This window comes from Nematolebias whitei, chromosome 4 (assembly GCF_014905685.2).
Source record: "Nematolebias whitei isolate Nwh7 chromosome 4, NemWhi1, whole genome shotgun sequence".
Lineage (NCBI taxonomy): Eukaryota > Metazoa > Chordata > Actinopteri > Cyprinodontiformes > Rivulidae > Nematolebias > Nematolebias whitei.
Window position 1 is genome coordinate 52,616,859 of NC_056501.1, and position 19,234 is coordinate 52,636,092.

The 19,234-nt window shown below is 40.3% G+C and overlaps 1 protein-coding gene across 1 annotated transcript in view; it reads right to left on the minus strand.

Annotated features, from left to right (window-relative positions):
* Positions 1-19,234, minus strand: part of gabra4 (gamma-aminobutyric acid type A receptor subunit alpha4) — a 124,622-nt gene that overhangs the window by 55,506 nt on the left and 49,882 nt on the right. The window contains exon 5 of the mRNA XM_037675439.1: positions 17,261-17,517. Coding sequence (XP_037531367.1) covers positions 17,261-17,517 — 257 coding nt within the window. The remainder of the gene's footprint in view (positions 1-17,260; positions 17,518-19,234) is intronic.

Below are 19,234 nucleotides of genomic sequence, written 5' to 3' on the forward strand. Positions count from 1 at the left end.
GATAGATAGATAGATAGATAGATAGATAGATAGATAGATAGATAGATAGATAGATAGATAGATAGATAGATAGATAGATAGATAGATAGATAGATAGAGATATAGATAGATAGAGAGATAGAGATATAGATAGATAGAGATATAGAGATATAGATAGATAGAGATATAGATAGATAGAGAGATAGAGATATAGATAGATAGAGAGATAGAGATATAGATAGATAGAGAGATATAGAGATAGATATATAGATATTACCTTCCCCCTTATATTATACCTTCCCCCTTACAGAGCTGGCCTTCGTTTGGAAGGAATGACAGACCACAGTACAGATGTCGCTTAACAAAGATTGCACTCCTTTTAGTCGAGTTTTAAGACAGTCAGCAGCGCTGCATCAGGGTGGTAATGCCGCTGAGCATCAAAGGAGCTTATCCTTTTCAGAGTGATGTTTTCAAGCAGGGAGAGTTTGATGCTGACACTGAGGTTTTTGCAGAAATAATCCAGCCCAACACCCCCACCCCCTCCCTCTACTCCACCCTGAAACTGAAAAGATCCATTATTACTGGGTCCTGTTATCAGCAGCCAAAGTGTGTGGACTTTCAGTTTTGTTTATTAGTAAAACGCTTAAGAATTGGAACCAGAAACAAGGCCTGCTGCTTACAGTACCTGCTCTTGAAGAAGAAAGCATTAGTTTATCTCCCCCACCCCCCCACCCCCAGACAGAGCCGATCTGAAATATATACAGATGTAACCGGGATGAGTTTCCATGGCAACCAACTAATCCACTGAAGTGCCGTTGTCACTATACAGCATTCTGGAACGATTACGCCACACTGGGATTTGTACTGGAGAGGGCAAGCCTTTAGTGTAAAACTGATACACTGAATGCTCCACTAGTACAGTATGTCATATTCAATGAGCCGTTAACAGTAGATCTATGTTTGTCTCTGCAGAGGGATTTATATTTTCTACACTTTTACTTTAAAATTTTCACAACTGTCTTGCTTTCCCAGGCATCTGGACAATAAAACAAGTCCTGGAATCTCATTGAATTGAAAAAGCTCCTCGGATGAGGAGCGAAACGTCTTCTGTTACAAATAAAGTCCAGTTTTTGTATTGAACGCTTTTTGAAGTCCTGGAATCGCATTCCGGTTGCTTGAAAAGTGATTTGTTACACATGAAACATGTCTAAGTTGATGAGCTCTAAAGTAGCTTCATAGATTCATGAAATCTGTTTAAACTCATATGTCAGTTACCATGCTGTTATGACATTTGTTTCCACTTTCTGACACATGACTGTCATTTTACAGATGTGTTCAGGCCCTCCTTATATTCAACTCTTTTTTTTCACCTCTTTCTCTTTACCAGACCAATCAAATTAGCTCTTATATTTATATATTTAAACAGAAGTCACACAAAATTTGCTCCACTAAATTATTTTCTGGTCTTATTCCAGATGTGAGGAAGTTTTTGCTGTAAACTCAATCATATAAACTCCTTGAATAAGCTATAGTCCCTGACTATATTAACAGTCCCTATTAGGGACTGTTCTCAGCTACATTTATAGGGAAACCTCAGAAAGAGAAACTGCAGAAAATGCTCCTGTTCCCGTATGTGTTACTCCATCTTATCATCCAACAGAAGATGATTTAACAGAAAAACATAGCTGTATGCCGGTGGCACATTTAAGAAAACTCTGAAATGTTGGCAAACTTGGAAGCATTTCTGTCCCATCTGTCTGAACCTGCACGTGAAGATAATGGTCGTTTACTTAAAGAAAACTTGTCTCTTTTCTCAGACCATCCTGGCCAAACTTCTGTGTTCTCTCATGAGATTATTGTTTAAAATCAGAAACCAATAAAACAACATGCCTAGAGAGTAAACCCTGCCAAACGTGTTAAAATGCAACAAGAGGTAAATTATCTAATACAGCATTCATTCAACCTTTATTTAGACAGGTAAATCCCATTGAGCCTCCAGGACTCATTTACAAGAGAGACCTGATTTCAACAAAGAATGATGACAACAATGGACAACAGCGACAACAAACAATTATAAAAAGTCATACAATTATTATTTTTTTTAAACAAATAGGATGGCTAAAAAAACTACAAAAAGAAAAAAGTAAAAAAAGAAAAGCAACATAAAAACAGCTGGATTCTAAGGTGAATGTATAAAACTAAGAACGGGAACATGTCTGCATTGGTCCCTGCCAGGAGTCCAACAGATTCTTAAAGCCACTTAGAGAGGTCAAAGGTCGAGAGCTTCAGATCTTTTTACAAGATATTCCAGGAAACGGGAGCGGAGTAGGAGAAGGCCCTTTTGCCTAGTTCAGTCCTCACTGAGGGAACACTGCAGGTAATAATGTCCTGAGAGCGAACACCGTAGCTGCACTCACACAGAGACATGTAGGAGGAGATGTATGAAGGCAGCAGACCAAGAAGTGATTTAAAGATGAAAATGTACCAGTGAGAGAGTCTGTGGGAAGTTAATGATGTCCAGTTAACCAGTGAATACTGGGTGCAGTGGTGGGTACGATAATCACAGCCAGTTATGAATCTTAGTGCACCATGATAGAGAGCATCCAACATCTGCAGCATCCAACATCTGCAGGTTCTTGTAGGAGCGTTCATGTAAAAAATGTCACCGTAATCAATGGAGGGAAGGAAAGTCGCAGATACAAGGTGTTTTCTAACATTCAGGGTTAGACAGGATCTGTTTCTGAAAAAGAAACCCAGTTTAACTTTTAGTTTCTTTACCAAGTTTTCCACATGGAGCTTAAAAGCAAGATGCAAATCGACCAAGATACCCAAATATTTATAGGAATCAAGAAACTCAATGGGGACACCATTTGAGGATGAGATCAGAGGAAGAACTGCTGGGACCAACTTCCTATTTGAAAAAAACATCCCTTTGGTTTTGTCGGCATTTAGGACAAGTTTGAGGTGGAACAAATCTGTCAGGATGTTGTTGAATGCAGATTTCAAAAGCTGGAAAGCCTTATCAACTGTTTTAGTTTGACAATAAACAACTGTGTCATCAGCATAGAAATGTATGGATGCATTAGGGATGTTTTTACCTACATTACGTATGTAGATTGTAAAGAGGGTGCGTCCTAAGACTGAGCCTTGTGGTACACCATTGTTGACTGTTAAATAACTGGAGGAAGTACCATTATGTTGAACACATTGCCTCCGGTCTGAGAGATAGTTAGAGAACCAACCAATAATGTGATCTGAGAAACCGATTTCTGAGAGTTTATGACACAAGATGTTCTGATCCACAGTGTCAGAATCTTTAGACAGGTCTAAGAAAAGTGCAGCACAATAATCCTTAGCACCCAGTGCTTCAACAACATCATTAAGAACCTTCAGTGAAGCAGTGGTTGTGCTGTGTTGTTTCCTGAAACCAGATTGATGTGGAGGTAAGATGTTAAATGAGTCCAGGTAATTTTTGATTTGAGAGTTTATAGTTTTTCTAGAACCTTGGCTAAAATGCAGAGTTTAGAGATTGGCCGATAGTTGTTCAATGAGGTGGGGTCTCCTCCCTTCAGCAAAGGAAGAACAAAGGCTGTTTTCCAAGCGTCTGGAATGGAGTTTTGTCTCATGGAGAGATTGAAGATGTGGGTCACAGGGACTGTGATGATATGAGCAGCCAGCCTTAAGAAATGAGGTGGAAGTTCATCTGGACCTGCAGATTTTTTAGGATCAAGATCTTTTAACTGTTTATTAACCTCACTGACTGAGAATGGAGAAAAGGAGAAGGTGTGATTAGCTGAGGATTGACTTGTAGGAGGGATTTGATTTGTAGAAATTTGGTTATTAATTGAAGTGGCTGATTTTCCATTAGTAACTGTGTCAAATAAAGAACTAGAAGCAACAAAATGTTTGTTGAAACAGTTCAGGATCTCGTACTTATTTGACTTAGGAACAGAGTTAATGAGAAGTTGTGATGGGAGGTCAGATGATTGGGAGCTGCCTGAGAGAGATCTGATGGTTTTCCAGAATCTGTTAGGGTCATTTAGATTTTTGGAGGTCTAAGATAAGAAATAGTTGCATTTTGCTGCTTTGATGGCAGTTGTGCATTTATTCTTCATCTGTCGAAAACTCAACCAATCAGAGTCTGAGTCAGATTTTCTCGCTGTGGCCCAAAGATGATCTCTCCTGTGTAGGAGGTCAGCTAGCTCTGGAGTAAACCAGGGGTTGTCTCGTCCCTTTATTCTGAACTGACGAAAAGGAGCATGTTTGTTCACAAAAAAAATGAAACTAGTATGAAAATAGTTCCAAGCGGAGTTCACGTCATCAATTAATAGAATATGATGCCAGTCAAAGTGAGACAGATCCCAGAGGAATGACTGTTCACAAAAATGTTTCAGATCCCTTCTTTGAATTAATCTGGGCATAGAAGGTAGAAGTTTAATATCTCTCAGTCACTGTCACACAGTGATCACTCAAAATATTGGCAAATACACCTGTACCAGGGAATTTGTGAGGCATATTAGTTAGAAACAGGTCTAAGATAGAAGACTTTTCAGGACGGTTTTTGTTTAGTCTAGTCGGAGAGTTGATCAGTTCGGTTAGATTGAGAGACGGGCAAAATTCATTGAATTTATCACAGAAGGGGGTTGACTTATGCCAGTCAATGTTAAAATCTCCTGCCAAAAAGATCTCTTTAAATTTTAAATTTCTAAGGAATTCCATCAGGGAGAACAGAGCCTCAGGTGTTGCTGAGGGGGGGACGATAACAACCCACTACAGCTAAAATCTGGCCACCATTCAAAGTGATGTTTACAGCTAAGGCATCAAACTGGTTAGGAATTGTTTTAGAAGACACAAGACTAGCAACCAGAGAATCTTTGATGTAAATAACAACCCCCCCTCCTTTTTTTTAATGATCATAGCAGTAGATGTTAAATCCATTGATTGCCAGGTCATTATTGAGTACAGATTTGTTGAGCCAGGTTTCAGAGATGAAGATTACATCTGCCCCAGAAGAACTGACCAGAATTTTCAAGGCATCAAGTTTTCTCAGAAGGTTACATGCGTTTACATGCAGAAAATGAAGTAGTAATGAAATAGATGAAGCTTTTGTCCTTGGGTACTCATGTCCCAGGAGAAACTTGATAGTCAGCCTGTCTCCGAGGCCACTGGGAGTCAGATTAGATAAGCTTGATTTTTGTTTTTCTTCAGGCAGACAGATTTTTTTCTTCAGCCTTGAGTCCATCTAGGCGTTCTGGTTCCGAAAAAGCCTAAATGTGGAATTTAGTTTCACTGATCCATGCTATGAGTCTCTTTCAAGGTCGAACCCACCACGCTGACGAGTCCCAGAAGCCGCAGGTGGTCTGCGATTCTCAATCGCCTCCACATTATGGTTAAGCTCATAGACCAGACGATTTAAAGTTCCCACAGCGAGTACCAGACCTTCACACTGACTCAGAAGCTTTTCCATGGCCAAAACTGCTCCCGATGTCTTCTTCAAAAGTCGATAAAACAGAGCCCCACCGATGTCAAAAAGCAGAGTCCCTGCTATATAAGCTATATAGATAATCTGAGATCTGAAAATAATGATAATAATATGAATGGTGCAGAAAAGTCTCAGACCATAAAACGTCACAAATTAAATGGGCAAACAAACTGCAGTTTGAGTTGGGCTGAGGGGGGCTCTGGTCCCCCAGTGAAGATGGATGGATGCTCCCATGAGAAACAGAAGCTGTGTCCAGAATCAACAGGCAGAAACAGAAACAGATAATTTGCAGCAAATAGCAGAGCGAGCTGCCAGAGAATCCTCCTGAAATGAAAGGCATGGTCCTAGCTCGTTTCAGGTCAACAGGAAACAACGGTGTGATTTGGAATAAAATTAATTATTATCCAAGTGAGTTTGGATGGAGGCCTGCAGCAACTCCGATACAAACTCCGAAATTTTCTCGAGCACCACGCAGCGCTGCTCCTCCACGCTGCTCCTCCACGCTGCTCCTTCGCTTCTCTGCACATCACCTCCACACCCAACAGCACGAGAGGCACCCCCCGGTGAAAACTATGAGACTGACTGGAGAGGCTGAGGATGAAGTCGTCACTGATCCGGTCCGGTTCTGCTCCAGTCCAGCTCCGGCGCTCCACAGCACGAGAGACGAAGAGGCTGAAGTTGCCCCTAGCCCGGTTCTGCTCCGGTCCGGTTCCGGCGGTGCTTCAAAGCATTGGAGCGTCTCCTCCAGGTGAACACAGCGACTCCACGGAGGTGGACAGTCCTTCGTTAAAAGTAATGGGCTGCTCACTGAAGCTGAGACCGGCTCTGTTGAAGACGAAGTCCCCCTCAGCCAACTCGGTTCGGTTCTGATCCAGTTCAGGAGACACAGGTACACTTCCCCCACACCAATGAAGACACCACGAGGGCCAGTCCAGCAGAAAACCAGCAAAATACCACCCAGCGATTCTTGTCGGAACCAGGTAGAACCACAAAGGTCCAGATGAGAAGTTTGTTGAGAAGTTTGTTTTTGTTGGGGTCCACAGAGAGAGAAAAAACACTGGACCTTTGTGCGACGACTCCCAGCTCGAGGGGTCACCTGGCCGGCAGGGTACACTCAGAGTGACCGGTGGGGTGGGAGCGGCTGGTCCTGGACCAAAATATATTTTTGGACGGTCCCGTCCGGCTCTCTGAGTCACTGAACACCGAATTCGGTTGAAAGGGGGACCAACTTTAGTCCGGTTCGAAAAATGGGTCAGTTTGATGATAAAAGACTGCAGAGAAGCCGGAGGGAGCTGCCGTCCGTCAGCTTGCCGGAAGTGGAAGTGATGGTGTGGAAGCAAAAAGTGGAAGCATGGTTTAGCCATTCCCATTAATGGTTCCTGGAGTTCACCCTGTATTTTAGTGCCAAAACCAGACAACACCTCTTGTTTCTTACAGACAGCAGAAAATAAATGCAGTCACCAAAGCTGATTCGTTTCCACTTCCTAGGATGGAAGACTATTGACAGAGCTGGCTCAGCTAAATATGTGACAAAGTTGGACCTGTTAAAAGGCTATTGGCAAGTACCTCTGACTCCAAGAGCTTCAGAAACTTCTGCCTTTGTGACACCTGATCACTTCCTCCAGTACACAGTGATGCCTTTAGGATTGCGTACTGCACCTGCCACCTTTCAGGGTTTAATGCAGAAAGTACTGGCTGGAGTGAAGAACTGCGAAGCCTGTTTAGATGACGTAGTGATTTATTTATCCACATGGTCTGAAGATATAGAAATGTTGTCATTTTTAACCGCTTTTGTAATGCCTCTCTCACCTTGAACTTGGCCAAGTGTGAGTTTGGAAAAGCCACCATCACTACTTTGCACAAACAGGTTGGACAAGGACATGTGCGTCTGTTAGCTGCTAAGGTACAAGCCATTATTGATTTTCCTGTCCCGCAGACAAGAAAATCACTTCCAAGCTTTTTAGGAATGTGTGGATTCTATCATGGATTTTGCAAAAACTTTTCTGATGTAGTGCGCCTGCTCACAAAACTCGTTAGTCCACTGATTCCTTTAGTTTGGTCTCCAGCTTGTCAAGCTGCATTTGAGTTGCTAAAGCAGTGCTGTGCAGTGCACCTGTGCTTTCTGTGCCGAACTCTGAACTCCCCTTTAAATTAGAAGTAGACGCGAGCGCGTGCAGCGTGGGAGCTGTAAATATATATATAAATAAATAAAAGAAAAAAAAAAGAAAAATCCTAGAAAATACTTTAATCGTTAATTAAATCCTTCCAAATAAACCAGTATTTTGAAGAAACTGCAATATCAACGGATAACATTTCTCTTCCCTCAACACTTCTGATAATTTGTATCTTGTTTGAATCTCTTCAAGATTTCGGATAAGAATATATCGTTCCTTATTATATTTATTACAGTTTAACATAACGTGCTCTACTGTTTCTTCCTGGCCACAAAAGCCACAATTTCCTGTATTATTTTTCCCCATTTTAAACAGTGTGCTGTTCAACCCAGTGTGTCCAGTTCTGAGTCTTGATATTATTATATCTTCTCTCCTGTTTTTCCTCCCACTTCTAATTTCTCCTACCTTCCTTTGTATTTTATAAAACCATCTTCCTTTTCATTCTTCTTCCCATTGTTTCTGCCATTTTTCCTTCAATTTTTGTTTGATGATGTTCTTAGTTTCTAATCTACTGAAATTAATTTCCATATCGATAGTAATATGTTTTGTGGCTTCTTTTGCTGCTTTATCTGCCATCTCATTTCCATTTATTCCGATATGTGCCGGTATCCACAAAAATTCTACTATGAGTCCCATTTTTTGTATTCTGTATAGTGTCTGCTGAATTTCTAGAAGAATATCTGGTCTACTTTCTGAGTTACTGTTGTTTAACTTTGCAATGATGAACTTGAATCCGAACATATTATTGTTTTCAGTGGTCTAATGTCCTCTATCCATTGTACTGCTAAAAGTATTGCAAGCAGTTCCCATGTATACACCGAGAGTCTATCGTTAATCCTTTTATTAGTTGAGACATAAAATTCTGGAATAACAAATGCTATTCCCGTCTTATCATGTGAATCCTTGGATGCGTCTGTGTAGATTTGAACGTAGTCATAATAGCTATTAATATAACTTTGTATACTATGGTGATTTAAATTGTATTTCTTATCTTTCTTCTTTTCAAGTATTGAAAAGTCAGTTTTAACTTCAGGGAGAATCCATGGATGTATTACAGGTAATGGGACAGTTGGACTAATAACAAGTTGAGCCACTCCTAGTTCTGCAGCTTTCTGTTCTACTGACCATCCAAAGCTTTTTATTTTTTCCTCTCCTTCTCCCAGCAGGGTTTTAGGGTGTTATGTGTTGGATGAAAGTGATTATGGCCCTGCAAACTTGCCCAGTAAGTTACTGATAACTGGGATCTTTTTAACTCTAATGGCATTTCCCCCATTTCTACCTGTAAAGCTGCCACTGAAGTTGTTCTAACAGCTCCTATACAAAGTCTCAATGCTTGATGTTGAATGCGATCAAGGTTTTTAAGAACCAAATCTGCTGCTGATCCAAATACCACACATCCATAATCTAATATTGACCTTATCAATCCAGTATAAATAGCTTTTAATGCAATTCTGTCTGCACCCCATCCACTTCCTGTTAAGCATCTCATTATATTTAGAACTTTCTTACATTTATCTAGAATGTTTTGAATGTGTATCTTCCATGTTAGTTTTTCATCTAACCATATTCCCAAAAATTTAATATATTTTACTTTCTCTAATTCCTGGTTATAGAGTTTGAGTTTTAATTTGCATTCATTTCTTTTTCTTGTGAAAAACATTACTTTCGTTTTATCAGTTGAAAATTTTACTCCCCATTTATATGACCATTCTTCTACCTTTGTAATAGCCTCCTGCATTTTTTTAACAATAAATTCCAAGTTCTTTCCTCTTTTCCAAAGTGCTCCATCGTCCGCAAAAAGAGAAACTCCCATCTCATTTCCAATTTCATAAAACATATCATTGATCATTATCGAAAATAGTAGAGGACTCACTATACAGGTCCTTCTCAAAAAATTAGCATATTGTGATAAAGGTCATTATTTTCCATAATGTAATGACAAAAATGAAACTTTCATATATTTCAGATTCATTGCACACCAACTGAAATATTTCAGGTCTTTAATTGTTTTAATACTGATGATTATGGCATACAGCTCATGAAAACCCAAAATGCCTGTCCCAAAAAATTAGCATATCATGAAAAGGTTCTCTAAACAAGCTATTAACCTAACCATCTGAATCAACGACGTAACTCTAAACACCTGCAAAAGATTCCTGAGGCTTTTAAAAACTCCCAGCCTTGTTCATTACTCAAAACCACAATCATGGGTAAGACTGCCGACCTGACTGCTGTCCAGAAGGCCATCATTGACACCCTCAAGCAAGAGGGTAAGACACAGAAAGAAATTGCTGAACCAATAGGCTGTTCCCAGAGTGCTGTATCAAGGCACCTCAGTGGGAAGTCTGTGGGAAGGGAAAAGTGTGGCAGAAAACGCTGCACAACGAGAAGAGGTGACCAGACCCTGAGGAGGATTGTGGAGAAGGGCCGATTCCAGACCTTGGGGGACCTGCGGAAGCAGTGGACTGAGTCTGGAGTAGAAACATCCAGAGCCACCGTGCACAGGCGTGTGCAGGAAATGGGCTACAGGTGCCGCATTCCCCAGGTCAAGCCACTTTTGAACCAGAAACAGCAGCAGAAGCACCTGACCTGGGCTACAGAGAAGCAGCACTGGACTGTTGCTTAGTGGTCCAAAGTACTTTTTTCGGATGAAAGCAAATTTTGCATGTCATTCGGAAATCAAGGTGTCAGAGTCTGGAGGAAGACTGGGGAGAAGGAAATGCCAAAATGCCAGAAGTCCATTGTGAAGCACCCACAGTCAGTGATGGTCTGGGGTGCCTTGTCAGCTGCTGGTGTTGGTCCACTGTGTTTTATCAAGGGCAGGGTCAAAGCAGGTAGCTATCAGGAGATTTTGGAGCACTTCATGCTTCCATCTGCTGAAAAGCTTTATGGAGATGAAGATTTCATTTTTCAGCACGACCTGGCACCTGCTCACAGTGCCAAAACCACTGGTAAATGGTTTACTGACCATGGTATTACTGTGCTCAATTGGCCTGCCAACTCTCCTGACCTGAACCCCATAGAGAACCTGTGGGATATTGTGAAGAGAAAGTTGAGAGACGCAAGACCCAACACTCTGGATGAGCTTAAGGCCGCTATCGAAGCATCCTGGGCCTCCAGAACACCTCAGCAGTGCCACAGGCTGATTGCCTCCATGCCACGCCGCATTGAAGCAGTCATTCATGCAAAAGGATTCCCGACCAAGTATTGAGTGCATAACTGAACATGATTATTTGAAGGTTGGTGTTTTTTGTATTAAAAACACTTGTCTTTCATTGGTGGGATGAAATATGCTCATTTTTTGAGACAGGCATTTTGGGTTTTCATGAGCTGTATGCCATAATCATCAGTATTAAAACAATTAAAGACCTGAAATATTTCAGTTGGTGTGCAATGAATCTGAAATATATGAAAGTTTCATTTTTATCATTACATTATGGAAAATAATTACCTTTATCACAATATGCTAATTTTTTGAGAAGGACCTGTACTTCCTTGAGGTGTCCCATTCTCAACAAAATTTTTTTGAGAATAGCTCTTTCCTACTTTAACTTGGATAGTTCTGCCCAACAAAAAATCCTTGATCCATCTAAACATACGACCTGAAATACCCAATTTACACAACTTAATTAACAACCCCTCCTTCCACATCATGTCATACGCCTTTTCAATGTCAAAGAAGACCGCTGCAACACTTTCTTTATTTACTTGAGCCCTCCTTATTTCATGTTCTAAACATAAAGATGGATCCATTGTATTCCTTCCTTTCCTAAAACCACTTTGGTATCCAGCTAAGAAACCTTTCATCTCTATATGATATGTCAGTCTATTATTGATCATTTTCTCCATGATTTTACAGATGTTGGATGTTAATGAAATGGGTCTGTAACTACCTGGGTTAGTACAATCTTTCCCTGGTTTGCATATTGGGATTGTTATGGCTTCCTTCCAGCTTTGTGGTATTTCCCCTTTCTCCCATACTTTGTTATAGAGTTCAAGCAGTATGTTTTTGGATGAATCATTAAGATGATATATCATTGTATAACGGATCTGATCCTTGCCTGGAGCGGATTCTCTGAATTTATTTATTGCTCGATTCAGTTCTGACTTTGAAAATGCAACATTTAGTAAATCTGAAGTTTCATCATGTTGGGTTAATAAGTGTTCATTTTCAACTAAAGTCATTTGTCTCCTTCGCTGCCTTTCTTTAGTAATGTTTTCTGAACTATGAATCTTGCTAAAGTTTGTTCCTAACATTTCTGCTTTTTCCTGGTCTGAAATTGCTGTTCTCTCACTTTCATGTAAAACTGGTAATCCATATTGTTTTTTAATCCCATTCATTTGCCTAATCATTCCCCAAACTTTACTAATATCAGTTTCTCTTCCAACCGAATTACAAAAGGATGTCCAGAACTCTTTCCTTGCACTTTTAATTGTCCTCCGTACTTCAGCCTGCAGTTTTTTATATTCAATTAAATTTTGGAAGTTGTGACTTCTTTTTAGTAATTTGAAAGCTTTATTTTGAGATTTAATGACTTTGTCACATTCTTGTGTCCACCATGGTACAATCTTTTTCCTATTTCCACCACTCGATCTTGGAATAGTTTGTTTTGCTGCCTCTAGGATTGCTTCACAAATGCAACTATTTAAATTGTCAATATTTTGATTAATATTAATTTTACTCATTTTTTGATCACTAATATGTTTAAACATATCCCATTTAGCTTTATTAAATAACCATCTTTGTATTCCTACTCTTTCACAGTTTCTCAATGTAAAATTTATTGTTGTGACTATTGGATAATGATCACTTCCTACTGTTGTGTCTGAAATAATCTGCCATGTACATTTAGCTGCTAATGTGTCAGAAACTATGGTGAGCTCTATAGCTGATTCTGAACCATTTCTAATATTCAGTCTTGTTCCATGTCCATCGTTAAGACATACTAAATTTTTATTGTCCATAATTTCTTCAATCACCCTTCCATTTTCATCATCATAATTACCCCATAGTGTATTATGTGCATTAAAATCCCCGCAACAAATAACCTTATCATCCAAGTCTGAATTAATCATGTTTAATGATTCCACATAAAGCTTTTTGCATGGGTTGTAAAAATTTACTATTTTTATTTTCCCATCTTCAGTCCATATTTCAGCTACTATATATTCCAAATCAATACCTATCTGTATTAATCTGTATTGTATTCCTTCTTTAATAAATGTTATACATCCCCCTCCATTTCCCTCTTCCCTGTCTCTCCGTAAGCTAACATAACCTTTTATAACAAAATCCAGTGTGGGTTTCAGCCATGTTTCCTGAACACAAATAATATCTGGTTTCTCTTTAAGCTCTTTAACAAATCCTTTGAATTCCTGTCCATTTGATAAGACTTCTTGTATTCCATTGTAAAATAATCAGTTTGTCCTATCATTTGGTTCACCTGACTTCCCATCTGCCTCCAGTTTTTTAGTAACTTTTTCCCATGAAAGATCTTTCATTCCCAAGAATTTCTCTGCTCCTCTTACTTACAATTATTTTTATTTTTTCTGTTTTATGTTTGACCTGATCAGTGCAATTGATCACATAAGCGATGAACAAAATCAGATTGTCCACTATCAGTCTTGAATCACTGCCTTCTTTTTGACTCATCTCCGATGCTGGTTTATGGGGAGTTCTCAAATCTTCATTCTTTCTTTGCACCGTCTTTACTGCCTCTGCATAGCTTACATTAGTAACTGTTTTAATCTGTTGGATTTCCACCGCCCTTTTCCTGACCACATTCCCTAGATGTCACCTGTGTTGACCACCACAGTTGCAACACTTTTCCTGCACATCATCTTCACATTCTTCAAATTTTTTTTTTTTTTTTTTTTTTTTAGATGGCCTCCCTTCTCCCCTTACAGCCATCCTCTCCACACCATTATTATTAAATATTTATTCTAGTGACTATCTAGTGTAGGTTTTTTTTATATATATTTTTTTAATAGGATAGAAAGAAAGAAAAGACAAAGTAAGACTCCAAAATATAAGAAATATACACAAAGAGAGCACACGGCAAAACACCCGGCCACTGTCTGTTCACCTGCAAAGAACATGACAAAACACAGCAACAAAATACATATGTATAAAGAACTTAAAATATTCATGGCTTTGCAGTAAGTTTCCATAAATATATATACCCATACCTATGCCTATATACATACATACATACACATGAATATACATTCATATACATATCTATATATCTACATATAAAGCCTACATAAGCATCCCTGCATCTATTTGTGTGTGGTTGTGAGCATGCATAAGTGTATAAGGCTTCTCTAATAGAACATTTAATAGTAACTGTGAAGCAGCAGAGACCCGACCCCCAAGACCAGAGGCAGACGAAAAAGGGGGGACCAGAGCCCAAGACCCCAGGAGGGACCCCGACCGTGGAGCCCCCAGGGCCACCCACACAGTACGAACCACTCACCCACCCCCCAGAACGGACCACAGGGGAGAACCGGAAGATCCCCACCAGCGACCACATACAGTGACCCCCGGGACCAACAGCGACAAACTCATAGGCCTCCGTCGGAACCCGCCGCACCAATGTAGGTCCAGGTCCGGGCACCGAGGACTCACACCACCCAGGCCAAGGCCCGACAGGGCCAGAGGACCCGAGCCCCACCAGGCAGACACCCGACACATACACCCCCGCCCCTAGATGTGCTGTTGATGTGTGTTGTTGTTGTATAGTGCCATTAAAAAGGAAAGAAGAAGGAGCAAAGGCTGGCATGATGCCAGTTTCCCCTCCACCCCAACTCTATCCAAACCCTAGTGTCTAAATGCAACCGTTGTAAGTGAGCACAGGCACAGGGGGTGAGAGTAAGGTCATCCCACCACCCATAGCCATGTGCCCACCTCAAGTTCCTATATGTGAATGTCATGAGGATGTTATGAATGAATGTCTAAGGTGTACAATAAAATTGAGTCCCAGGTGGCTATGGTCAACAAAGATGTAAAATTGTTGCAGCACACCCGAGCCCAAACAACCCTAAATGTATGGAATTGAAATGAAGAGGGTGGAGGTGCATGGTGAGGGATGGGGAGAAATAACTGTGAGAGCAAATGCTCCCACAGGGAGTCAGCTCCCCCACTGACCCAACAGGACATTCAAAAAACAAAACAAAGCAAAACAACAAAAAAAATGTAGAAACGTTTCGTCTCTCATCCAAGAGACTTCTTCAGTCTGAGGTGCTGTATTCAGCTCGGTCTCTTAAATAGCACCTTCTCAGAGTGGATCAACCAGTTTTGCTGCTGACAACCAAAACCAGCTGATCACATGCTCAAGAAGGACCATCAGCCTAACAATGGATCATTAGCACCTGATGGCTGTTTACTGTTCACAGAGGGCTGAGTGATACTAGCAATCACAGCATTGTAAGAGGGGGACAGTTGAACCCAGAGGCCTCCACCCCTGTTTAATGATGGACGATTTCTTTTCACAAAGATGGCCTCCTTTACTCCTCTCTCAAACCATCGTTCCTCTCTGTCCAGGATGTGAACATCTTCATCCCTGAAAGAGTGACCTCTGACCTGGAGATGAGTGTAGACCGCAGAGTCCTGGCTTGATGATGGTGATCTTATGTGCTGGGCCATCCTTTTGGCCTGTGGCTGTTTAGTTTCCCCGATGTAAGACTGATCACCCTCCTGACACTGAACAGCATACACAATATTACTCTGTTTGTGCCAGGGGACTGGATCTTTGGGATGAACCAGTCTTTAATGTATTTTGGGGTTTAAAAGCCACTGGGACGTTGTCTTTAGAAAATAAACGTCTCAGTTTCTCTGATACTCCCTCAACATATGGAATGACCACTGGTCTGGGTCTGGGTTCCTCCTTTTCACCTGATGGCTGACTGGAGTCCTGTTTGGGTTTCTTCTCTGCTTTCAGGAAGGCCCAGTTAGGATATCCACATTGCTCTAGAGCCTGTCTTGTGTGGGATTTCTCCTTCTGCCTGGCTCCTGAGCTAGTGGGGACGCTGTCTGCTCTGTGATACAGAGTCCTGATGACTCCTAACTTGTGCTCCAAAGGGTGATGGGAGTCAAACTGCAAATACTGGTCTGTGTGGGTGGGTTTGCGGTACACCTCAGTTTGCAAATGTCCTCTATCAGAGACTGAGACCTCACAGTCCAAGAAAGCCAACCTGCCATTTTTTACATCTTCTTGTGTGAACTTGATATATTTATCCACAGAGTTGATGTGGTCAGTAAAATGTTGGACTTCCTGAGATTTAATTTTAACCCAGGTGTCGTCAACATACCTGAACCAATGACTTGGTGGTGTCCCTGAAAAGGACGTCAAGGCTCTCTTTTCTACCTCCTCCATGTACAGGTTGGCAACAATAGGATAAACTGGAGACCCCATAGCACACCCATGTTTCTGCCTATAATATTGCTCCCCATATGTGAAGTAGGTTGACTGCAGGCACAGTTTCAAGAGTTGACACTCTTGCACATATTTTTCATTGTGAATAACACGTGGGTTTTGAGATTTCCAAATTATTGCAATTTGTTTTTCTTTATATGTTGAAAAATGCCCCAGTTGTTCAAAAATTAGGGTGTTGAGTCCTCCTGCACTTTTGGAAAATCTTGTGCAAAAATACATCGACATGCATCTTGATTGAGAATAGAGTTTTGTTTATTTTGATTATAGTACATTGTACCGTGTCAATGAAATTTGCCAAAAAATGTAAGATTTTCATTTTCGCATTAATGTTAATTTGGTAAAATGAGTGTGAGAAAACCAGGTTACATATAAACAGGTTGCATAAAATGGATGTTATATAACTGAATAGAAATTTTCATATTTTTATTGTTTTGAAACTATTACAGATTTAATGTTTTGTGAATTTTTAAGCTTTTACCACATATTGTTCAACTTAGTGGAAGGATGTCACACACACTAATTTCTTGTATGTCTAAACTTTTCAAACTATTTGCAAACAAATTCGTACTCTCACAGTCTTTTATATTTCTTATACAGTTTACACATTATTTTTTGTAGACTCTTTTTATTTACTTTTAGCATGTGTGCCTCTCACTTCATGGAATTTGTGGATTTTTTTTTTCTCCGACACTTAAACTCTCCAATCAAAACTGGGAAAAGTAATGGATTTTTTATTTGTATTTTTCCTTGTATAAGAAACTTGATCACAGCTGGGCAAAAACTGAACTAAAAACTGTAATCATGAATCTGTGTGTTATTTAAATTTTAATAAATTACCATGTTTTTCACGTTTGCTGCATTTAACTGTTCACTTATTCTCTTACAACAATTCTAGATACTGTAATATGCCAAATATTTTCTAATATTGTGTTTCCTTTTTCCCTCTCATCTCATTTATTCTTCCACATTAATACACATGTGCTGTCAGTCATGTGACACTAGACATAAACATGAAGGCAGCTACACAACAAGCTGAAGACGTAGTTAAAAAAAAATGTGCACCTCCCAGAACATTTCTGTAGCAACAGTATAAAGGCCAGATACAGTCCATGAATGACGCCTGGAGTTAGTGCTCTTTACAGTGTCATCAGATTATAGAGGCACTTTGGGGGTTAAAAAATCCTCACCTGAAGCACATCTTCAGCGTCCTTCACCTTGACAGGCGTGGTTTGGGGCACAGGGGGACATTTGGCTGGCTTCATTTTGGCCCGCTCAATCTGTGCGTTGGTGAAGTAGTTGACAGCAGCAAACTCAATGAGGGCAGAGAAGACAAAGGCAAAGCAGACGGCGATGAACCAATCCATCGCAGTTGCGTACGAGACCTTGGGGAGTGAGTGGCGAGCACTGATACTGAGTGTTGTCATGGTCAGGACTGTGGTGATGCCTTAGAGTGAGAAAACAAGAACATTATGTATATATCAGACAGACGAGCCTGGAACAAGCACAAAGTTGCCTCACACACTTTCTATTAAGGATGTAATAAGCAGAAGACATGTACGTTATTCTTTGTCTTACTTTGTATTTATTAGGGGAGAAAACTGTTTAATATTCAGATACACAGACACTTCTAAAAGTTTCACAAATTTTACTATATTGTGTCTGTGGAAACTGCAGTCAAATGAACATGTACAACAGCATAGCACATTATTAATCAGAATAAAGAACAAGTGTTCAATAACCCATGCATGTAATGTTGGTCTCATCTGCATATTTCATTAACTAACTGCAGAGAGATAATGAAGCATGCATTTTTTTTTCTGCTATACGAGATGTGCAAAAGGAAATTTAGCACTTACTGCTGCTTTATCGGACTCTTTGTTTCCACTTTGTTAAACTATGCATGTTAGGAAACTGTGGCCTCTTTACAAAGCTGACAAGAAGCAATGCTAAGGTTTTCTTAAAGCTCTCTGTTTTTACCTTATATATTACCTCATGTTCTCCATTCATTCCCATGACGATACGTTTACTTACTGATTTTTTCAGTTAAACCCAAGCAGGAGAAAATTAGGCAAAAATAATAAAACTAATAAATTAAAACAATGAAATGTTGCAGCTCTCTAACGTTTGGGACAACTGCAAAATCTGCCATTCTGTTCATTATTAACCTATGACCAGACAAAACATTATGACTGCCTGTGTAATAAGGATCATTTTCATGCCTCTAATGTGGCGAGACAGGAAAGTTTTTAGGTCTCTGAAAGTCTGCCGTGCAGTATGGTACCAAGCTGCCATGGCAAATTCTTTCAGTCTGGTAAACTACAATGTTGAGCGCCCGAAGATTTAACTTTTTTGTCCAGTATAGAAATCTTACTTCTAACCTACAAAGCTCTCAACATCCTAGCTCCATCTTATATTACAGATCTTATTGTTCCATATTTTCCTACAGAGCACTTTGCTCTCAGACTGCAGGTTTACTTGTGGTTCCTAGAATTTACAAAAACAGAATGGGGGGAAGCTCTTTCAGTTATCAGAGTCAGAGAGTCAACGTTTCTTTATTTGTCATTTGCAGCACATGTGGTACATGAGGTGGAACAAAATTGTGTACACAGGGTCCCAGTTACATCCAATATAAGTATAAAATGTAAATAAAAATTTTTTAAAACTCCTTCCTGAGTGGAGCGGTGCAAAAAGTGTGTGTGCTGGGTGAGTGTGGTCCTTCATGATGCAGGTGGCCCTCTTCCTGCATCTGGAGGTGTAGATGTCTGTGATGGTGGGGAGGCTGACTCCAACATCTTCTGTGCAGCCTTCACCACTCTCTGCAAAGCTTTTCTTTCTGCAGCTGTGCAGCCTCCATGCCACACGTTGATGCTGGAGCACAGGATGCTCTCCACTGCACACCTGTAGAAGGAGGTGAGGACTGAGCTTCCCAGACCAGCTCGTCTCAGCCGCCTGAGGAAGTAGAGTCTCAGGCTCCTCTCTTGTGGAACCAACTTCCAGTTTCTGTCTGTGAGGCTGACACATTGTCCAGTTTAAAGACTGGACTTAAGACTTTCCTTTTTGCTAAATCCTATAGTTAGGGTCGGCTTGGGTTTCCAGAGCTATATCTTAGTTATGCTGCTATAGGCTTAGACTGCTGGAGGACAAACTGACCACACTTTTCA